The sequence below is a fragment of the Triturus cristatus genome, chromosome 10 (assembly GCF_964204655.1).
Source record: "Triturus cristatus chromosome 10, aTriCri1.1, whole genome shotgun sequence".
Lineage (NCBI taxonomy): Eukaryota > Metazoa > Chordata > Amphibia > Caudata > Salamandridae > Triturus > Triturus cristatus.
This window is the reverse complement of record NC_140593.1, coordinates 1,032,566,201-1,032,590,586: the sequence shown is the minus strand read 5'-3', so window position 1 is coordinate 1,032,590,586 and position 24,386 is coordinate 1,032,566,201. Positions and strand designations below refer to the sequence as shown.

The following is a 24,386-nucleotide window of genomic DNA, read 5'->3' as shown; positions in this document are numbered from 1 at the left end:
GCTTAATGGGAAATCCACACAGTGGGACCTCTGGCGAGCTCTGAATATTTCTGAAAAGGCACGCAGGGTGGCAGGCATTAACAGAGAACCAAGGGAGTGTTGGTTTTAGGTAAGACCCCGATATTGGTGAGGACTCTAAGTGGGAGGGTTCCCAGTTTGCACCCCTAAAGGGCAGTGGCCCTGAAGAGTTTGAGGAAGAGGGAGAAAATGACTGGGCAGGGACGCCAGCAGAGAGAGACGACCTCGTAGATAGCTAGTCCCTTACTTGGTCAGGTGCCAGGCTCAGAGTCAAGTCCCTTATCCTGTCCCTTAAGGAGCTTGAGGATAGACAGGCTGAGAGGGACCTGATGCTGCAGATGGCCCAGCTGGCTGCTTAAGAGAGAGAGGCTGAGGGAGCCTTGGAGAAGGAAAAGCCTCATGGGCTCATGAACGTTCTCAGGGAACTGGAAATATAAAGCCCATTAGCATAGTTTGGGAGTTCTGGACTTTCCAGCACTGTAGTGCCCAGTGGTGGCAGCAGTATGGAGTCCAATGTTGAAAATACCACCCACATACCCACAGACTTTATGCCTAGCTTTAAGGAGGGGGATGACATACGTAAGTAGTTGCAGGAGTATGAGAAAGCTCTGCTACGCCAACACCTTTTCAAGTGAGTTGTCTGACCCCAGGGAGCTTGCAAAGGAGGCCGACCTCTGTGTGAGTACCAAAAGTTCTGGAAACACATTTGGGAGTGATCTTGAAGGGAGTGGCTCAGGTTCCCCCCAACCGGGGGCAGGGGAGGTTCATGGTAGCTCAGATAGTTTCCAGTGTAGTGGGGTAGGTAAAGAGTCCAATGTCCCTTCTATGCGTAGGAGGAGAAATGAAGGTTGGTGAAGTCCCAGGGTGACCTATGCCCAACAACAGAACCTGGAGAATACCCCAAGGGGGCCCCAGCAAGGGAGGCTCGTCTGCACCGGGAGACCATCAATTAAGGGGACCCTATAATGTCAGGAGAGCTTGGGGTGGGGGATGACTGATATAAGCGCCGGTCCAGTTTTGGTGTCTGGCAGCACATCTCCACAGAGTACGGTGCAGAAGCCCAGATGGAGGAGTTTGAGGGCAAAGAAGTGCTCTCCACTAACTCCTGTTCCACCTAAGGGTACAGACACTGGGTTGAAGAACCAGGATCAGGGTACCAACCCTGACCCGGGTTAAGGGGCGACTGATAGCGGTTTTGCCTACTGTGGAGACTACTCCTTGATGAAGGGTGTAGAACTCACTCCAGGAGGAGGGGCAGGGGTAAGGAAGGAAATCACCCTAGACCTCAGCTCAACTCAAGGGTATAGAACCTGAGTTGGAAGACCAGTTGCAGGGTAGAACACCTGAACTAGTGTGTAGTTTAGTGAAAAGAGGATGCAATGCACCTGGGGCTATCGCCCCACACTCTGGGAAACCACAGAGGACAGAGAACTCTGGATGGCATGGGGCCTGGGTCTGGTTGGGGCTCATGGATAAGGAGCATGGGTTCACTTTGTTGGTGCTGAAAGTATAGAAGGAGGGATCCAACTGGGTTCAGAGAGGCGTTGGACTGGAACGTGCCCCTGCAGTAGCTGGCCAGGGCTCATGTTCTATCGTCCTAAGCTGGGATGAACATCAAGGTATTGATTAGCCTACACTGACTTTAAGCTGGAAGAGGGATGTTTTGGGCCGGGCCTTTTTGCAGGGTTATCCCAAACATCTTGCCTTTTTCCTCCTATTTTTCTGAACTTTCTTTGGCTTTAGGCACTTTACCCCTGGTAACTAGTGCTAACGTGCATGTGCTTTCTATTTTAAACATAGTATGATTGGTTTACACCTGTTTGGCAAATTTAATTTACTTGTAATTCCCTTGTATAGTGGTATCTCATATACCCAGGGCCTGTAAAATAAATGCTGCCTGTGGGCTTGTAGTGCTGATTGCACCACCCACAGACGTAGCCTTTCGCACCTGTCTCAGGCCTGCCACTGCACAACCTGCATGCAACGTTTACTGCCACTTCGACTAGGCATTTAAAACTACTTGCCTAGCCTTTAACTCTCCTTTTACTACATGTAGACCACCCCTAAGGTAAGCCCTAGAAAGCCCTATAGGCAGGGTGCTGTGTAAGTAAAAGATAGGACATGTGCTATTATTATGTGGTATGTCCTGGTAGTGAAAAACTGCCTATTTTGTTTCTCACTACTGTGGAGCCTACTCCTTTCATAGACTAGCATTGGGAATCCTTTATATGTGTTTAAGTGGTAATTCCTGATATGAAAGGAGTAACATTGCCATGTTTGGTATGTTTGGAATAAACCTGCTAACTAGTGTAGTTGGAATTTTTAATTACTTTTTCAGAAATGCCACTTTTAGAAAGTGTAACGTAGCGCAAAAATGATCGAATGCACTCCTTTCAATTTTTAAATCCCATAGTTGGTTGAAAAATGCTCAAATGTGACAGTTTGGCGTGCAAACTTGAAAGTGCTTGAACCCAAAAGCACGTGTTTAAAACTGGAAAAAACTGGCGTGCCGTCGTACCCCAGCCACAAGATGCACTGCCGGTATTGGCAAAAGCCGTTAATTTCACGTTGTGAATACAGTGAACAACTAGTAATCCAGAGTAACCCATTGTTATCCAATTTTAACGAAATTTACACATAGGTGAAGTGAATTAAAACTTTTGATGTAGAAGAAATGCCCATCCAGGCATTTTTCTGGAACACCTTTCAAATACACTTTTGATCCTTGGTAACCATGCAAACATTCACCCAATGAATTTTGGGCAGAAAGCCCTTTGTCAGGGGTATCTATGACAAAACAGGAGAAGTTCATCTGAATACCTTACTTGCATCTTTTAAACATATATCGCCAACATTACATCTTTTAAAAAATACTGTTTGATAACCAAAAGGCACCGGTAAATTTAAAGCACGTATTGCAAAACAAATAAATGAATAAACCATGCTGATGGCAAGAAAATCTTAAATCTTATTACCCCCGTGCAAAACTAAATCATAAGTGATGTGAACCAGAGAGTGAAAATTAAAAAGAAACTCACATTGCACCAATGAAAATGATCCAATTGTGAGTGAAACAGCATCATGGCCCACCTTCTAGCAGCTCCTGACTGACGTTCGAGTAACCAACAGAGTTATACACGAAAAATAGACTCCTCCAACAAGTGTAATATATCCAAAGAATCTGGTCATGAGATTCAAACAGACCCCGTGTCTGTGTTCACCAACCCCAGCGCACAAAATGTAGTCATAAAATATACTGATCTCCTCTTAAAGACACAACCCCCGAAAGCCCGCACCTGTAGAAATATAACGGATAATCCCAATACAAACTCCCCTTTGCCAAAAAAACCACAATGCAAATTGGTGACCAATATAAATCTTAACAAAAATAAAACTGACTAAAAACCAAACACGATCATAAACACATCACTCGGTGTGAAAAACGAACATTTGTCCTAGGAACCTCGACCTGAAAAAGCAAACGAAGGGCCCGATTCACAGAACTAACTTAAGACAAAATTCTAAACTTACTACCATTTTGGTATTCACAGAAGGCACTTACTCATTTTGGTATTCAGAGAAGGCACTTACTCATTTCAGTATTCACAGAAGTTAGGAGTCCTAACTTTAGGACTCCTAAATGCCTTCTGTGAATTCCGAAAGTCTTAAAGTCAGGATTTTTCTCAGTTTAGGAGTAGTAAAGTTAGGACTCCTAACTTTATGACTCCTAAATGCCTTCTGTGAATAACAGAACAGGACTCCTAAACTGAGAAAAATCTTAACGTGAAGGCATTTAGGAGTCCTAAAGTTAGGACTCCTAACTTCTGTGAATACCGAAATGAGTAAGTGCCTTCTGTGAATACCAAAATGGTAGTAAGTTTAGGATTTTGTCTTAAGTTAGTTCTGTGAATCGGGCCCAATGTCATGAAGGTGATTAAATAGTTTGTGATTTAAAAAGATTTACAGAAAGATATCAACTGACAAAACTCCATGTGAATTGTGGTTTCCAGGTGGCCTCCAAGATGGTATTGTACTCCTTATTCAATGTTTAATTTGGGTGCAACCGATCGGAGGGGTCAACATATGTAACATAGCGCAAAAATGATCGAATGCACTCCTTTCAATTTTTAACTCCCATTGGTGGTTGAAAAATGCTCAAAGGCGACAGTTTGGCATGCACACTTGAAAGTGCTTGACCCCAGAAGCACGTGTTTAAAACTGAAAATAACTGGTGACTGTGTGCTAGTGAATTTTAGGAACCCACATACAGTAGACTATATTTGCAACTGGGAACACAATTTTAATGGGTCCACAATCCAAACACTTCCCCTATCATTCTTCTACCCCCCAGTTAAATGCCCAGACCATGAAAGCGATTGGTCATTTGTGAAACACCACAGCAGGGGGGGATGGGGAGGGGTTATAATGTCCAGACAGTCCCCCAGAACTATCTACTCACACACAATAGATTCAGTGGACTTGAGTGTGTGGATTGACTGCAGTTGGATGATGATAGTCTGCTATCTTGTCCCCATCCTAGGATTGTAGATGGGTTAGAGGGTGGTGAGAATGTGACTTGTGCCAATTCATACTGTTCCATTCCAGTACCCCATAGCGGGATAAAAAGCCCATACCAGCCAGAGGGTAGCAAAGGCCAGGAAAGTGTAGCGAAGGAACTACCAGCAAGTACAGCACACCATACTGGGATAAAGGCCCCCAAACCGCCAAGGGCTAATGATGTCGAGGAAAGCGCAGCGAAGGAACCCTTAGAAAGTTCCTCATACGTACCTGATATCAGTGGTGTAAATAGGGATTGTGTTCCGTTTGCTGGAGTCGCTACTACCCCAAAGGTGATGACCATACTCTCTTGGAACCTCGTGGGCCTAGCTAATAAAATAAATTGTACTGATTGGGGCTGTTTAGTGGACCATATTGACATCTGCATATTTCAAGAAACGTGGGCTAGAGAGGAATATCCTAGAGAGGGGTTTGCCACTTTCTATGTAACAGCAAGCTGGGGCGGCAAAGGCCGACCATCCGGAGGCCTTGCTATCTGGGTAGCCGTGAACTTGGGGTGTTCGGCAGAGATTGTAGTTACAAATTCCAATGATCTCCAATGCTTAGTTCTAAAATGGCCAAGTGCTTTTAGATTGGCAATTGTAAACGTCTACTCACGCCCTGTACGGCTGGCATGCGAATCATCTACTATAGAGGAGCTATCCCACTTCCTAACCGAAATGGCCTGTGATTCTAACATTGTGGTAGCTGGTGACGTGAATTGCCACTTTGAGCCACTCACGGGAATGAATGAGGGTGTGCTCATGGACGAAGATGATTATTGGGCAATGGGATTATTGGGCAATCCCATCTTGCCAATCACCGTCCCCCAAAATATGGTCCCCACTGGCAAATCAGATCTTGGCCCTGACCTTGAATAATTCCTTGAGAGCCTGCAATGGGCGCACCCCGTCCGACACTCCTAAAAGTGTACCTTTAATAAAAGGGGACAAGAGTCTTGCCTAGATTACATCATGGTTGAGACCAAGTTATGGTCCAAGGTCATCGACTTTAGGGTAATCCCTAGAGCGGAGAGTGATCACAATGCTCTCTGCCTGGAAATGGTACTACCAGGTCTTGTGGGCTCCCCATTACCGGAGTCGGATGACTTGGGTGAAGGATTGTTGCTCTCTAACAATAGACGAAGAGTAAAATGGGCCAAAATTATAGATTCCCATGATGGAATAGCCAAACTCTACAATTTAGTACTGCCCAGACTCCTACAGATTGAAAGTCTAATCACTGAGTACCCTCACGATGATTTTAATAGGAAAGTAGGGGCAATTCATTTGGACTTGGTGTCTAGTTTAGCTGAGGTTATTAATCCTCCTGCACCTAGGCGGAGGAAATATAGAACCCCAGCCTCATCCTGGTATAATTCAACGTGCAGAAAGGCTAAGGCAGAGTTACTCCTGGTGGTAAAACTCGGGAGTGACAGAGTGAGAATCAGAGAATTAAGATCATACTATAAAGGGGTTATGGTCGATGCTAAAAAGGAGTGGGATACGGAAAGGTGGACCAATCTAACTGCCGCTCTGGAATCCAGGGATGCACGAAGATCTTGGTCCTTAGTTAATATAGGAATAGGGGACTTGAAATCAGCTGTGGAACCCAATATTGAACCATCAGTGTGGGAAGCACACTTTAGGGGCCTTTACACGGATGAACAGAGTATGGACACTGTCCTACCTCTGGCAGCCATCTCCAGCGAGGATGAGGCCCTAGAATTTACTCTAAGTGAGGTGACCACTGCAATCGTCAAACTCGCAGCAGGAAAGGCCCCGGGGCTCGACAAACTCCCCGGCGACCTTTTTAGGCAGGAACCTGGGATATGGGGTCCCTATTTCCTTGTTTTGTTTAACGCCATACTGGGCGGTATGGAGATACCCGTACTTGGCTGGGAGCGGAGATAGTCCCGATTTTTAAGAAGGGTTCTCCTCTGCTCCCAGCCAACTACAGGCCTATCAGCCTTATCGACGTCCCACATAAAATCTTTGCCCAACTTGTTCTGAACCACCTCCTGGAGTGGATGGAGGACCATGATTTCCTGAGTCCCTCCCAGGCGGGGTTCAGAAAGAATATTTCAACCATGGACCAGATTTTCCGGCTGCTCCTTTTAAACTGGAAAACTGTCAAGATGTAGGGAGGCAGCTTATATATGGTCTTTGTGGACCTCCGGTCCGCATTTGATCTTGTACCACGGAGGAAACTGTGGGCCGTGCTCCGGGACTTGGGTGTCCCACCGCAAATTCTGAACATCCTAACGAGGCTCCATGACGAGAACTTTGCCCAGGGTAGGTGTGGGAGGAATGTCCCCTAGGTTCCCAGTCAGAAGGGGGGTGAGACAGGGCTGTGTATTGCCCCAACCCTCTTCTGCCTATATGTTAATGACCTAATCCCGTTTCTGAACGAGGTGCCAAACAATGATGCTCCGCTATTGGCGTGCAGGAGGGTACCTGCAATCATGTTTGCCGATGATACCCTCCTGCTCTCCAAGTCCCCTATGGGGATTCAACGGATACTGGACGGGTTTCGGGATTTCTGTAGTCTGCGAGGACTAGAGATTAATGCCGACAAAACTAAATACATGATATTTAATCCCGCGGCATCCACACGTTTGACCCCGACCTTGGGCAAAGGGAGCCTGGAAAGGGTAACTACCTTCACCTACCTTGGGGTTTTAGTACAAGAAAATATGTCATGGGGACCCCAAATTACTAAATCCCAACTAAAACTTGCACAACTGACGGGTGGTATACTCAAGGCGTCAAATACTTCATCACTGAAGCCAGTGAGCCCCGCCCTTGAGATATACAAAGTACAAGCAAGAGCAGCAGTCCTCTATGGCGGGGAGTTGTGGGGTCACACGAAGGTAACAACAATTGACAAAATTGAAACCAAATTTATGCGACAATTGCTGTCCCTTCCGCAAAGCACACCTACCCTACCCCTAAGGTTGGACTTGTGATTAAATCCAATCGAAGATGGATTGGGATCAAACCCTTAAGGTTTTGGCACAGACTCTGGTCAACGCCCGAACTATCCAATTATAGGGAGGAACTAAAACAGTTACTTGCCTATAATATGGCAAGAAAGATCCATTGGCTGGTATTCATCAAGCAGGAACTGACGAAAATTGGCCTAGAAGCCATGTGGGAAGACCCAGAAAAAGCGTGCAGTGAGATCTCGCGACAAAACCTTACTAGGATTTATAAGGAGCATAGATTTAGTTCCACTTTTTGTGCCGTAATACTGGGTTCACTAACCACTTCTTTCCTTGACCTTAAAAATTGCTATGGCTTTGAAAACTTTATGGATATTGTATACCCAATTTTTGTCAGGAAACTCTACATCCAGTGGAGACTTGGCACCCTTCCGCTTAAAGTCTTCACTAGCAAGTGGACAGCATCCCCGGACATGTCATGCCCGGGCTGTACCTGTGGCGTGGAGGATGAACTCCATGTCTTTTTTTTCTGCCCTGCATATATGAATTCCAGGAGATACTGGCTGGTACCACTGTGTAGAAACTTGGGCTTTAAGCAATACCAGCACGCTTATAGAATTCTAAAGTCAGACACAGCGGGCCCTACAGTATTTGCAATTTGCAAATATCTCTCAGCCATGTGGTTTAAGCGGTGTAAATTAGTCGATATCCAATGTTAAGCTGTAGCAAATTGAATTTCATGGAACTAATGAATTTTGATTCAGATGGTTTTAAGTACATTTTGCAATGAGATGTAATTTTTCTTTTTTGGTGTTAATTATGAATTCTGAAAAGTGTTGTCTCATATTGTCTATGTACCCTTTTATGACATTGTCGAAATTAAGGCTATTTGACTGACTGACTTGATTAAATAGTTTGTGATTTAAAAAGATTTACAAAAAGATATCAACTGACAAAACTCCATGTGTATTGTGGTTTCCAGGTGGCCTCCAAGATGGTATTGTACTCATTCAATGTTTAATTTGGGTGCAACCGATCGGAGGGGTCAACATATGTAACATAGCGCAAAAATGATCGAATGCACTCCTTTCAATTTTTAACTCCCATTGGTGGTTGAAAAATGCTCAAAGGCGACAGTTTGGCATGCACACTTTAAAGTGCTTGACCCCAGAAGCACGTGTTTAAAACTGAAAATAACTGGTGCGCCGTCGCACCCCAGCATCAAGATGCACTGCTGGTATTTGCAAAAGCTGGTAATCTCACGCATGGTTACCGAAGATCCAAAGTGTATTTGAACGTGTTCCAGAAAAACACCTGGATGGGCATTTCTTCTACATTAAAAGTTTGAATTCACTTTGCCTCTGTGTAAATTTCGTTAAAATTGGATAACAATGGTTTACTCTGGATTACTGGTTGTTCACTGGATTCACAACGTGAGATTACCGGCTTTTGCCAATACCGGCAGTGCATCTTGGGGCTGGGGCGCTATGGCGCAACAGTTATTTCCACTTTTAGAAAGTGGGCATTTCTCTGTGCTTATGACTCTTTGTGCTTTGCAGTCTGACTCCAATCCACACCTGGGCCTGGCTAACAGCTAAACTTTGTACATACTTTCCAAATAGCCACTACACAGGAAGGGTTGGGTGTGACAGGGTTACATCTGCATATCAATGGTCTTCCTGGGCTAGAAGAGAGGGAGGCGGGGCTCACTTACATTTGTATAGCCTTGTTGTGTAGTTCCTATAAAACCTATATAGGATCTGCACATTTAGACAACATACACTTCAGGCTTGGTGTCCAGACTGATTCCAGACATCCCAACTGGCAGCCGCGGCCACAAGGGGAAATTACATAAATAATTAATTTTCCCTCATGGTCGTCTCTCGAAATCCCCCCAGCCGGCCCCTCTGCCCCACTGCTCTTACCTGCAGCGGCTGCCCACTGGGTATGTTGGCCTGTATAGTACCAGCTAGCTCACAGTGCCACTAGAAACTCCTCTTACCAAGGAGAGAATAGTTATTGGCAACTATCGAACATGACAACCCTGATCCCACAGGACCGTGGAAACAGTGCACTACTTTTCGCTCAGTCACTCGTTCTCACTTAGTTTCAGAGTGATACACAGAATAAACGGTATTGACGTTTTCAATAAGCATTTATTGAACAGTTGTTATTCTAGTGTAAAATAGGTGTGCTGAAACAACCACTAGATAGTAACAGATATAAATGATTAGAAGCACTAAGAAAGTAAAAGGATAGTAGATTTCTACCATCTTGCCATAACCATGTATACAGGTAAGTATATAAACTACATGACAATAAAATACGTACTCCTGGGGGCATGGCCAAGAGCGTCAAGGTGGCGGTCGCACTTTAGAAGTACTCCGGACTCCTCCGCCATCCACTCCTGTATCCATCGCCATCAGGGAGTCCCTACCTTGTTCCCCGCCACCCTGCCTGTACTCTGGTAGTGAGCCTTCCCTGAAAGAGGAGGAGGGTGCTTCCGGCACCACATGTGGCCCCTGCTGAGTCCCCAGCCTTGCAGCGAGCTCAAGATGGCAGCTCCGTCATGGTGATCTCTCCGCCCGGTCCGAGACCCTGAACCTCAGGACCTTTCCTAATGTGACCCGGAGAACGAGGGTCCTCGGAGAGTTGTCGACGCCACTCCAGCTGGGGTCGTTGGTGCACTGTCCCCCCCTGGCAACAGAGGGTACCCGCCTGGGCCAGAGGCGTTGGGAGCGCCTGGAGAGGTCCTAACCGCTGTGCATCCTGGGGTGGACCTGAGTGCCGGAGGTGCTGCAGCGCACAGCTGACGCGTGATCGCCCGTCCATCGGGCGGCGGCGATGGGTGAAGAGTGCTGCTGCCCCCCCCCTGAGGCTCCTGTGCCACTCGGCTCTAGTGGAGGCCCGAGTGGGATACCGGGCCGGTGACCGGAGCCTATAGCTGGTGGCCTGGTGTGGTGGCGGATTCTGATACCCATCGAGCTGCGACAGGAGGGGCGTGGGATTTCATTGCACGCGCCCCCCCTCCCCACACCATTGTACTGGAGCCGGGTCACCGCTGCAGAGGTCCCGCACTGAACACGAGGCCCCCCTCCCAGGTGATGACTGCGACGCGCACTCGGCTGCCGACCTGGCAGCGGCGGGGAGAGAGGAACGCTGCTTCCCCCTGAGACTCCTGTAACGCTTTGCCCTGAAGAGAGCCCATACGGGACACCGGACATGCGATTTGGGCCTAAAACTGGCGGCCTGGTGTGGTGGTGAGTTCTGGTGTCGGTCAGAAGGCGACAGTGAGGATGCGTAATTCTGCCTTACGTGCCCCCCTCCCCATGCCATCATACAAAGGCTGATCGTGGCTGCATTGAACACAAGGCCCTCCCTCCCCGGCGGTGATTGCACTTCGGGCGTGAGTGGGTGACCTGTAGATGGACTGCTGCATTGCCCGGCCTTGAACTGAAAGGTGAGGAGCTGGGGTACCTACTTGATCCTGGGACCAAGGGGGTTCGGCCGTCAATCGGGCAGCAGGGAGTTCCCCCCCTTTTCCCCCCTACGCTCTGGGTCCTCGAATGTCTCACCCTTTTGGCTTGACCAAGGACACACCTGGTGCACTGGTGGTGTGTGAGAGGTGCCTCAGCTGCTGATTCGAGCGGCGGCGCTGGGTGGGGAGTCTGCTTCCTTCTTGTGGTTGCTGTGGGCACAACGGAGAGAATCTCTTGGGTGAATATCGGTCACCGCATCGGGTGACGGGTGGTGAAGGGGCCCCCTCGCTCTCCGATCTGTCTCCTGGCTGCCCCGCTCCCTGTGTATCCTGAGAGCTGTACCTTCCTCCTCTCTTGAGCCCTGATTCCACTGCTGGCCTCGGCCCTCTGTGGGACCCTACACGTCTGAACCCGCCTCGTGGCTAGAGCTGCCGCAAGGGATATCGCCCGGAGTGGCAGGGCTCTCTCCCCGCATCTTCCTCTTCCAGTCTTCCCTCCTCCCGTCTGGGCGCCACGGTCCCATCTGGACCTGCTGCCTTACTGAACGACGGCCATGGGTAGGGAGTGGGACAGGGTACCAAAGACCCCTGCCATCCAGATCACTGTTGTCCTGTTTTTTTTTTGTTGTTTCCTTTGTTTTCTTTACCGGCTTAGATACCCAGCTACATGTCAGGCGCGCAAGGCCCAGCCCGGTAGCATCGCACCCACAACCTCGTGCACGTGCATCACTCTGCCCACACTGGCCACCCGCGCTGAAAGTCCTGCCCTGCTCCCGGTATCCCTATGTCTGACAACCAGGCTGAGAAATTGTCGCTTAACATAATGTCCTGGAATGTTAATGGTTTGCTGGATAAGGTCAAGCGCACAGCGGTCCTGCGTTCTGCTCAGCGTTGCATGGTAGATATACTCTTGATCCAGGAGACCCATTTGGTAGGCAACTATTGTCCTTTCCTGGTGCACTTTGGTGGAGTCTGGCACTCAAGCTTTAGTTGGGGATCACGAGGGGTGGCTATTCTAGTGTGCCGTGGCCTTCCACTCGCGGTGCGCAAGGCAACTCATGTCCGGCAAGGCAGCTTTGTCATCTTGGAGGGGAGCCTTGGTGACCGACCTCTGAATTTGCTAGCTGTATATTCCCCCCTTCGCTCCTGACTTCCACACGTCAGCGTCTCGCTACATTAGTTACTGCCCTACCCCTGGGGACAATCGTTGTTCGGGGAGATTTGTACGCTGTGATGGATCAAGCCCTTGACACTGCTACAACACCCTCCGCCTCCAGGGTTGCTCAGTCTGCCCTTCTGTCGAACTGGGCTGCCACTTTGGGTCTTGGAGACGCCTGGAGACTCTGGCACCCGACAGCTCGACTCTACACCCACACATCAGCTTCCCATCACACGCATGCACAAATTGATTATGTTTTCCTGCCGGCCCTAGACTGTTGTGCACTTCAAGATGTTGTACAAAAGGGGGTGGTGATGGACGGAGCATCAGAACCAATCAAACACTCACACCCAGTCAACAGATCTGGGTTTGATCCATCACCGTTCTTTAGCCCACTCTGCCACCCCAGTTCAGACATGGCCATATGCAAATCAGTCTGACCCTGTGCCTCATGGGAACAGTCCAGCCCGAACTGCCAAGCCATGCCTTCCCTGGGCCGGAAACAAGCTTCCTAGGACCGGTTTCTGGCATTTCAGCCGTCTTCAGCCAGGCTTGCTTGAATCCAGTGGCAAAGTGTGCAAGGGACTCACGTCTGAGCATACCCTGCCAACTTATGGCGAACAAAACGGCCACCATCTGGGGTTTGCCAAGGGCCAGCTCAATCTTAAGCGTATGAAGTAAGATTCCCACCTCACACACCTGGAGGCGCAAGCTGTTCTAATTGAGGCTCAATCTCTGGAACAGAGGTCGGAGGCCCAGCACAGGAGGCTGGCGTTTCTGAGGGACGAGATCATACAGACCTCCCTGGAGGCTGGCAGACTCCTATGGAGGTCTTCCGTGGCGCGGGTGTACGGATGGGGAGATAAAAATGGGAAACTCCTTCACCGCCTGGCCACCTACCCGATGGCTAACCGTATCATTGCTGAGGTACTCGACCCGGATGGAGTGCTCCAATGAGCTCTCGTGGCAGTGGCCCAGTGCTTTGCCGCCTACTATGCTACCCTTTACTCTGCACAACCCCCTACGCTCTCGCTCCCGGAACTCCTCCGGTGCGAACAGTTTTCCCTCCCGCGAACAGCGAGTCTGAGGTGGAGGCACTTGACCTCCCTGTCACGATGTCATATCATGTATGGCTGCAGGTAAGACACCAGGACCTGGCGAACTCCCACAGGAATTCTATGAGTCCTACCTGGACACCCTGATTCCCCACCTTTTAGAAATGTACCTGGAGGCGTCGGATCAAGGATCATTCCGTCCCGAGACGGACGTGGCCACTATTGTGGTGATCCCTAAGTCTTAACCCCCCTCGAGGCACTGCCCTGATTATTGTCCCATTTCCCTCATTAATTCGGAGCTCAAAATATTTGCCTTGGTTCTAGCCAATCGTATTCGGCCATACCTGGCCAGACTGGTCCACCCCGATCAGTGTGGATTTATGCATTCCCGGGGAACTAGGCATTGCCTCAGGTGCCTCCACCTCGCCTTAGCGAACTGGCAACAGCTGATCTCCTACCTATCCCTCCTTCTCGTGGATTTCGAGAAAGCATTTGACTCGGTGGACTGGAGACACCTGGAGGCGGTGTTGGTGGAAATGGGTTTTGGTGCCCCCTTCCGTGGCCTAGTTAAGGCACTTTATTTCAAACGCAGGGCCCAGGTACTAGTCAACGGAGCTCCATCATAACCCTTCCCCATTAGAAGAGGCACGAGGCAGGGATGCGCCCTCTCACCCCTCTTATTCGCATTGGCGATGGAGCCCTTTGCCTGTCTTTTACGGTCTGACCATCTCCTCACGGGATGGAGATGGCCTGGCTTAGAGGAAGACAAGGCCGCCCTCTATGTTGACTACGTTCTGCTATTCTTAGCAGATCTGGCTCAGTCGGGACCCCAATGCCTCCGGGCTTTGAGCCTCTTTGAGCAAGCCTCTGGTCTTCGATTGAACTTGGCTAAATCCGTTCTGGTTCCTCTTCATCTTTCGAGGGAGTGCTTTGACTGGCAGTCGTTGATACCTCTTCGACGACAGTCCATCAAGTACCTGGGTATCTGGGTGGCCCTCCTTCCCGACCTCGCTTGGAAACTTAATGTCACTCCATTAGTGAAGAGGGCACGGGCGGACCTCCTCAAGTGGCAAACCCTACCCCTGAACCCTATGGGCAAAATAGCCCTATTTAAAATGATGGTCCTCCCCACATTCCTTTACATACTCCAGAATACACACCTCTCCTTTTCGAGATCATGGTTCCGGGAGCTGGACAGCATGGCCACCAAGTTCCTGTGGGGGGGGGGGGTCGGAGGCCTCTGCTGGCCCTCACCCAGTGCCGGATCCCGCCCTTTGATGGCGACTTGGGGATGACGAATCTCTACCTTTATTACCTAGCGACTCGGCTCCTTACCTTGCATGACTGGTTTAACGGTAGCTGGTCGGACCCGGCATACCGCTTGGAGCTGCACACCCTGGGCCTGTCTATCATTTAAGGGATGTTATACGCCATCTTCCAATTTCTACCCAAAGTCACTCGTGGAGTACTTCTGGCCTGGCGAGCTTCGTTACGTCACACCCATTGGTCGAATAAACTGACCCATCATACCCCACTGTGGTGCAGAAAATGGCTTCGAGAGGTCGCCAACCTTTCTGGCTTTCGAGCATGGGACCTCATTGGCATTTCCCTACTGGGTGATATCCGGGTTGGGAGTCACATATGAACTTTCCAAGAACTGCAATCTCGTTACTTCCTTCACACTTCCCAGTTCTACTGATACCTACAGATACAACATGCCCTCCACTCTCACATTTTAGACAGCACCATCCTGCCTGAATACAGCCCGCCCGAAGCTCAGACCATGACCGGTAACCTAGGGAAGTGGGGGATTTCCCGTATTTATCGATCCCTGACCAATAACACCCCCAATACACTATCACACCTCAGGGACAGATGGGAGGGCTGGCTTGGGTCTTTGGATGACGCTGATCGGAGGTACGCATTGATGGCCCCCAAAACAGCAACGGCCTCAGCAAGGCTTCGCCTAGTTCAAATATATTACCTCCACACTGCCTATCTTACGCTGCTGCGTCTCCACAGCGCTGGGCTCCGATCTGATGCATCCTGTCCCTGCTGCAGCCACTCACAAGCTGACATTTATCACATGGTATGGCTTTGCTCCGAGATTACGTGCTTCTGGGAGTCCATAACTGGGGAACTCACTGAGGTTCTAGGTTGGGAGGTTCCACTTACCCAATGAATGTCTTGTTGGGTATCACTGAGGGGATAGATGGATCCAGGGACGAAAAGCTCTTTCTGAACAGAGCACTGATGGTGGCCAAAAGAGACATTGCGGCCAACTGGTTGCATTTGGCCGCCCCCACCATGATGCGCTGGCTCAGAGGGGTGGATTGCTGCGCTGCTCAGGAGCCGACCCGGTACGAGGCAAGAGGTTGCCCGAAGAAATTTAGCAGAATGTGGGGCAAATGGGTTGAGGTGGTGGAGGACTGATACTCTCAGAGCATGGCCGAGGACTGGAATGGGTGCGACTCTGTTTTTGCCTTTGTTTTGTCTATCAATTCATTTATGCTGGTGTAATGTCTGCTTATATCTGCCTAGCACGTTTGTATGTGTGTACAGCTGATATTGTTATCTTTTGTTGGTCTTTCACAAAATCAATAATGCGTACTCCTACGATGCAATCCTAACTAGATGTACCTAAGTGTACCTAGCTTGTAAGTAGGTGTTGAGCCAAGAATTCCTCTCGGATAAAGTCAACCCCATTACCTTAAGTGAGAGACTGTGGGACCCCGTCTTGGTCTTGAGCTGTACACCCCGCAAGGGATGTTAGACCACTGCAAGAGGGAGTATCTGAATGCAGGAACCTGAGCGTCTTGCGTCAGTGTGTAGGCAGGAAAGTCCTGATCTCCTCTACTTGTCTCAGCACGATGTGATGTTTATATACCCAAAAGTCTCCCCGGGGGTTCTACCTTGCTGTGCCACTTGTCGGACTTAGGATGATGTCTGGAATTAACTTTATACATAATTATTATGCAGAAGATGGTAGTCCTGCTGAGTTTCCAAGAATCCTCATGCATAATGTATGAGGCTTTTACCAGGGAAAATCCAGCGTTCTGTGTGCAGTGTCGTATCTAGGTAAAAGGTCAGTCCCTGAGAGCCGTTATGTGTGTAATGAAGGGAAGAATTTAGGTGAAGGGTTAGGATGTTACCTGAGCCTATATTGGGGTACCTATATAGAATATAAAAGCCTGTGTCTTGCCCTCACACAAAGGGCTGATTTACCCCCTACTGATGTCTGGAGCCAAGGCTGGGGTTGAAAGGGGGTGTTGTAAACTTCTAAGGTTTCTTTTGAAGTAAACTCTACATCAAAGATATTTGGAGTATAAGTACAGTACAGGGGCTCTGACCCCATAATTTTAGACACTGAGTGGGACCTGTAAGAAGACTCTGCTGGCTTTACATTCTGCACATTGCCAAAAGGAACTGCTGTGCTGCCAGGAGGAACTGCCACTTTACTAATTGCTTTGCTGGAATGCTGCTTGCAGTATGCTGAGCTGCAGGAGGGACTGCCACTCTGCAACCCATTTCAGTGTGCTGGCCTGCTGTCTGCTGCCTTGCTGCTTTTATGCCCCCCTAATGCTTTCAAAGGCTTGTGGGCTTGCCTCTCCTCCCCCTGTTCTTGTGAGGGGTTTTCAGAAGTTCAGGAGGATTTCTTGAAACTTGCCAGAGTTTGTTTGGGACTTCCTACACTCAGCACATCATGAGCACTCTATTGCCCTCTGGGAAGTTGAAGAAGCGTGTGTGGAAAGCTGTTGATGCTCACCTGAATAAAGGATTCCACTGAAAGCAGATGTGCCCAATCAACAAGTCAATTGCTTGTTCCCTCTGCTTGTGTGGGGATCATTTAGCATCATAGAGCATGCCGAGTGTTTGACAGAACAGGCTGAGGTGAACAATTGTTGTTTTGACACAGTCCCAGAGGAGTTGGCGGCCATCCTGTGATCTCTTCATGGGCTACTCTGGGTTCCAAGTTGGAGGAGGCAAACCAGAAAGGGGAATCTCCACGTGTCATAGTTGCTGGGGCTCCTGAGAGGCGGCTGTGCTAGTCCCCTTGCATGACAAGAAGAAGTGTAGAGGAGGCTGTGGCCCTCCAACAGGCCCTGTGAGGCCGACATCGCTGCCCTGACCACAAGAAGCCTCGGTGGTGCTGTGGCAGAAGGGTATTGTGTTGCTAGGGCTGCACCACGCGTTCATGGGCAGTTGGCTTGTGCGAGGTGGAGGTCTCTCGCATGCCCTTAAGATAGGACTTTGCCCCTCCCACTGGGTTCTGAAGTGTGTGCCGCCCCTTGTGCACATACCCGGGGGCATTGTAACTTGTTTCAAGGATGCGATGGATCCTCGACAAGGGCCCCCATTCCCATGATGAATTTGCTGCATTGTTTGAAAGCAAGCCAAAGCTATCATACCTCATGCAGCAGGCACGCGGGTGCTCCTGCGGCCTATAGTGTACAGTGGCATTTATCCCCAAATGGGGTTCATCATGTACCGCAAATACAGCATAACCTATAATAGAAATGATGGTGCCCTGCAGCTATGTGGTCCCTGCAGTGGTAGGTGATTTACACAAGGTGTTTGTGGTGGCATTTAGTGGTTGATGTACAGATGATGATACCTGGTGATTTATGTGTTGCTTCTAAAATCTAAACTGCTGCATTTCTTGCCTTGATGTGTAATGTATGTCGTCTTTGATTCTTCCATAGACAGGATAACAAGTACTATTTCAGTAATTTCATAATAGGCACAGTTTTCATGATTCATGTTGTTTTTGGTCTATGGTATGCGCACAATATATGCTATAGGGCAGATGTACAAGCCCCTTGAGCGACTTTTGCTTCACTTTTAACATGGAAAAATGACGCAAAAGTGGCGCAAGGGGCTTGTAAATCTGCCCCTATATTTTCATATAATCCTTTGTGGAGTATTTTTTGCTGTGTATTTGTTGTGCCACTGTTGTGAGTGTGTTGTACAAATGCTTTGAGCATTGCCTCTTATGATAAGCCTGACTGCTCTGTGCCAAACTACCAGAAGGAGAGCACAGGTTATCTATGGTGTGTAACTTACTTGCCCTGACTAGAGTAGTGGGTTCTGCCTGGCTTTGGTGCACTCCCTAGCCAACCAGAAAATTAATTTCTAACACCCATGAAATAATATGTGCAGTTTAAGCGTTATTGCATTGATGACAACTCCAGCAATCACGGGCCATTACCGTGGCATTCTTTCTATATTCTCAATACTGTATACAATATTGGCCACAAATTAGTAACACGTACTACCCTTTCAGGGTAGCAGGCTTAGCCAATATTACTCACATTTATGATGAATTACTCTCTTCAACTCGACTCCCGTTTGATCCTTCCAGTGGGCAAACTGACCAGGCAATCACTTTATAAATCATTACTAAGACTATTTTATATTGTCCTGATGATGAAAAAGCCTGAAATTCTGTTCACAATTTCGGCAACTAAGGGCCACATTTATGACCTCTGTTGCATTGCGCTTGCATCACACAACGAAGTACATACGCGATGCAATGTAAAAATGAGATTTATGAAGCCATGCAAGGTGGCTTTGCGTGGCCTTGAGTGCCTTTATAAATCTTGAGCAAAGAAACAGCGCAAATCGCTGTGTTGCCTTACTCTGCACTAGGGAGGCGCTCCATGGACGTTGCATGGGTGTTCTCAACTTCCGTGGTTTTTGACGCGTTCCCAGATTTACCAGAACTGGTAAATCTGGGAATGCATCAAAAAGATATGCCCTCCCAGGTGAGGCATAACAAGGAGAAATATCTTTATTTCTCCTTATTACTTTCTCTTTCTATGTGTGCTGCATTCTGCAGCACATATAGCTAGAGGAATATGTCTCTCAGGATCCTTTTTTGTGCACGAAGGTTCCCCCCCTGAACAAAACCAATCCTGATTTCAACACAGGCAACCTTGCAGCATGGTGCAAGGGTACCTGCCTTGCTAGGCGACCAAAACAGCACGACCACAGGGGGAAAGGCAGGAATGCACCATATTCTTTTAAATACGGCACATTCCTGCCCTTTATCTGTCACACATAGCAGTAAGGTGACTTGCTGCACTGCGCTGCACTACGTGACAGTTCTTATATATATGCCTCTAAGAATATGATATATAATATTTAGTATCACGTTTGTTGTTGGTTCTCTACTACCTCCTTCTAATATTCTCTGCATTTCTTCTTACAACAGTGAGAAGATATGCACGCCCCTTTTTAGAAATGTTTATTATTGCACAGTGTGAGAAACTATCATCATCATTTTTTGGATTGACAGTATAATCAAGTCAAGTCAAGTCAAAAAGTCTTTATTGCGAATATTTCATCATAAAAGACATATTAACATTTCATCATATACAAGTTAAAAATATACACGGTATACATAAAAACCAAATAAATACATTTCACAATTAAAACATCAATATTAAAAGGATATTAAATGTGCAAAGTTACAATGACTTGATCTATTTAAAACCTGTACCATGAAAGACTCAACAGTATTGGGATCAAATAATTAGGGACTAATCCTCCGATTCCGTAAAAGCCATGCCCAACTAATAAATTTAGCCACACCAGTAACCACAAAACTTGAAGTATCAGACTTCAATATTCTACTAGCAGTCAGCGCTGATCTAACTCCAAGTTTGCGGCATACAGGGCGCAACCACAGCCGTCTTGGATGGATATACTCCGGGCAAACAAAGAGAAAATGGTCAACAGTTTCTATCATATCCTCACAATGGGGACATTTATCATTACCCGGTGTAATCCAACTTTTTGTAAAGCAACGTAACGGAAGGGTGCCAAGTCTGAACTGATGATAGAGTTTTCGGTCCTGCAGCTTTGTTATTATGTCCCAATACACTTCAAAAAGGGAATCATCCTTAGTGGTCAAATATGTTATGGTCAAGGAACCACCAGTCAAAGAGGCAAAACGCTTAACTTTAACCCATTGCCAATAAGTATCCCTGAAGATCTTTTTCGGGGGGAAAACGGCCATCTCAGGGTTGGTCCACAACTCAGCCATTCCCATATCAGTCAGAATAATTTTAATTTCAGACAACCAACTGAGTATAATCATTACTGCATGGCATTTGTTTTATTTTGTCGTAAATTAAGTTATTAGTTGAACCTGGGACAATTATTTAAACCTCCTCTCATCCACTTTCTAACATTTCAAAGTTTCCTAAATGTTACCTCACTGGAACATTTTAGTTTGATAGGACAGATTGCTCAGGTTTCATAAAGGTGTAAAGGGAAACTCATGTTGTTTCAGAATATACAGAACTTGTTTTAAGACCAAACAAAAAAACTTTTCACTAGTCATCAAAGTGGTTTAAAAAAATTCCTCAACAACCCACAGCGTAGCTGAAAGAATGCATTATTCACTTTAATTTAAATAAAAATAAATTAGCATGGAGGAACTGCTATTTTTAGTTCTTGCTGACGCATTCTTGGATATGTCTTACCGTAAAGAGAATTCTGATACTTTCACACAGACACCTGTTGACATATTGAACTGAGTACATTTCTAAAATAGGTGAAGCCCGCTGAAAGGAGATCATTGGACTGTAAATCCTTTTGGTCAACCTCCAAGTTTATTAGCACACTGTATAACTCATTAAATTCGTGCTGCACCTACAAACACTGCTCTATCACTTCAGAACGGAAGCTGGTGCCACAAAATATTTCAAACGATCTGAAAATCTTATCCTGAACTTATCCTGAACCCTTTGGGGCTCATTAAGATATCGGGCGGATCGCCACCGCCCGTATGGCGGTGGCGATCTATCCGCAGAAAACCACCGCCTGCATATGAATTCCCCCCCGCCACATTACCATGGCAGGGGGGATCCCGGTGGACGGTTTTCCACTGGTAGGCAATCCGCACGATTGCCTACCGGGCGGAAAAGCAGTTAATATGGTGGAGGTGTCTGGTAGACACCGCCATCCATATTAGTATGCAGGTGGCGTTGCCGCCACGGAAAGGCAGGCGGTTTTCGCCATTGGGGGCCCGTAGCGGGCCCCCAGGGATTCTGGGGGGTGGGGAGTGCACATGGGGTGTACCTATGGTACCCCCCTGCAGTTCCATGCACAACATGGCAGGCACCGCGGAGTTGTGCATGGAAGTGCACGACATGCCTTCTTGGCATTGCGGCAGGCGGTGCTGAGTGCACCGCCCGCCGCAATGTCAGGAATGCAGGATGCGCCCGCCATTTTACACTAAACCTTTTATAAATTGAGAACTCTGGCTCTACTGATTGGTTTTAATTTCTTCTGGTGTCGATTTATTTATGATAATTTCCTCTTTTTTTCTAAATCAATATGAAATTTTAACTTGAGTTGTGTTTTCACTTTATTACTGTTTGTGGGCTGTATAAATACTTAACAAAGTTAAGTCTGACTACATTTGTGCCAAGCTAACAGAGGGTTAATCGCAGGTTAGTTAGTCACTTTTGGGTTTCACTTTGACAAGTATTGTGGTTGTTGCTTGAATAGGGGTAAGACCCGCTGATAGAAACTGGATTTCTGGTTGGCAGAGGTATGTATCATGCCCAAGCAGGAACCTCAATCCTAGTCAGGGTAGGTCACAACACAACCTAAATTATCCTATGCTCACCCTCTGGTAGCTTGGAACAGCGCAGTCAGGTGTACCTTAAAGAGGTGTTTGTGCAACACTTCAAACAGTAACACAGGAATAAAACAAGAACAAAACGACAACTATACAATGTCTAGAAGTTGAGATATGAATTGTTAAAGATTAATTGCAAAAACAGCATTTAGAAGCAACTAGCGCTTAAAGAGTTATTTGGTTGCGCTGGACTGGGACAAAGTCAAGCGTTCAGGCAACCCGTTAGGGTTGTCCAGGGCCTACCTTAGGGGTGACTTATATGTCTTATATAGGAAGGATAGGGCCTAGCAAGGGAGTTAACTTGCCAGGTCGACATGTCAGTTAGTTTAAAACTACACATACGTTTTAAGGGCTACTGAAGTGTGTGGCACAATCAGTTCTACATGCCCACTAGTAGCATTTAATTTACAGGCCCTGGTCACATGCAATGCAGATTTCTAAGGACTTAAGTAAATTAAATAGGCCAATTGTGGTTAAGCCAATGTTACCATGTTTTAGGGAGAGAGTGCATACACATTAGCACTGGCTAGCAGTGGTAAAGTGCCCAGAGTTCTAAAGCCAGAAAAAACGAATTCAGAGAACGTGAAGGAGGAAGGCAAAAGGTTTGGGATGACCTACCAGTTTCCATCACCTGCTCAAGCAATAAAACAATTCTTTAAAGGTTCTTTCCTTAAACTAAAAAGCCAACATTTCCACTATTAGTGACTAAAACCTCTACTTCCCCCACTGAGGATAGCACGGTGACCACTTTAATACCCCCGATCTACTCCATCTTCGGTACAATGAACTCCACCGGCAAATTTACATTTTTAAAAGATCCAGTATCCGCAATGGATACAATTCCAGCAACACCGAATGGTCTTCAAAAACCAATGTCTCCAAGCAAACCAACAAAAACAACAGACACAAAGGCATCACAGTCTTGTTCTAACTTGACCCCAGGGAAGAAAAATGGATCAGAGGAAATAAGTAACTGTTTACAAACGGCTTGGGAAAATATAAAACACACGATACAAATACAAGCGCAAGTGCACACGGAAAATAAAAATCACGACACTGACTTAGGACAAGTAAAACGCCAAAAATCACCAAGAGCAAAAAATAGAACCATGGATGACGCAAGTGAAGGGACCTCTCCAAAAATGGAAACAAGTAAAAAACAGAACATAAATGAAAGCACAATCACAGTATTTGTTCCACCAACATTAGACATAAATCTGGATCAATTAATGGTTGAAAGTCAAGAGGTCTCTCGCAGTAACGATGGGCAGTGTAATACCAGCGCTTACAACGAAGCACACAATGAATATCCTAACAGTCACTCAACCCCAAGGCATGAACCGCGCCCAAACCAGGTAGCGATAAACCTCAACAAAGAGAGAAAGGACCGCAAACTACCTTGGGGGGGGGGTTCCAACTCCAATCCCAATATCAAACGGATAATAAAGGTATTACACAAACACACACGGTGCAGTCTGAAGATAAAGTAAACGTTCTTAACTTGGAGCAAATACAACACCACAATAAATCACTACCAACAAAAGTGGAGTTCCAGGAAGTAACATTTAAAAATGTAAATAACACATCAATCATGGAAACTCTGAATACAAACATAATTGAGATATACAGCAGGCTGAATCATTGTGTAGACGTTGAGGACCCGGATGGGTCCCTACACTCACCCGTAAGCCACAGTGTAAAGGGCTTCAAGGAAACATCTGTAATTGAAATCTCAAGTGTTTCACCGGGGATTGATCTACTTACATTAAAAAGTCAGGGCAAATCACACAAAAAAGACGAGGAGCCGAAAACAGTTAGGATCCCCAAAGATCAGGCATTTTGGGAATCTGACAAAACTCATAATAAAGTGAATCAATGCCAGCAAGAACAAAGGCAAGAATTAAATAAAAATCTGGAATCAATAATCACACTACACAGTGCTCTGGGGAGCATACTGGAAACTTCAATTAAAACCCTAAACATGCAGTCTGACAAATTAGACATACAAATACAATTAATGAGCTCCATGGCCGAATATATATCCATTATAAATAAAAAACTAGATACTATGGTCATCACATTTAATACGATCCAGGAGCAAATCCGTCCGTGGGGATCATCCAAAATATGTAGTTGCAACCCCATATTGGAAAAATTGAAAGATCTGCCATCCATACTGAAGGATATTTTGCGGGAATGCAAGCACGCCAATCAAAGTACCACCAGTACACTAAATGGAAGTGACCTAATTTCCTTTGTGCAATGTATAAACCCTTTAACCAAGGATACAGTCACACCCAAAAAGAGCAATAAAAAGAAAACAGAAGTGTCAGTACAACAAACATTGGATCAAAGAATTAATAATGATGAATCAATAAAGTTAAATGATGTTCCATCAGAGAGAATAAAAACATCACGAACCAAATCCCCTGTCGGACTTTCCAACTGTCATAAACCAACTGAGAAAGATCAACCAGAGCTGGACGGGATGGAAAATCAGATAAATCAAAAAGGTCTAACGA

At 46.9% G+C, this 24,386-nt stretch overlaps 1 protein-coding gene across 1 annotated transcript in view; it reads left to right on the top strand.

The window, feature by feature from the left end:
• LOC146796477 (uncharacterized) overlaps positions 1-23,354 on the top strand; it is a 40,216-nt gene extending 16,862 nt beyond the window's left edge. Inside the window, exon 2 of the mRNA XM_085631335.1 lies at positions 22,567-23,354. Within this exon, the coding sequence (XP_085487461.1) occupies positions 22,567-23,354 (788 nt within the window). The remainder of the gene's footprint in view (positions 1-22,566) is intronic.
• The last annotated feature ends 1,032 nt before the right edge of the window (positions 23,355-24,386 follow it).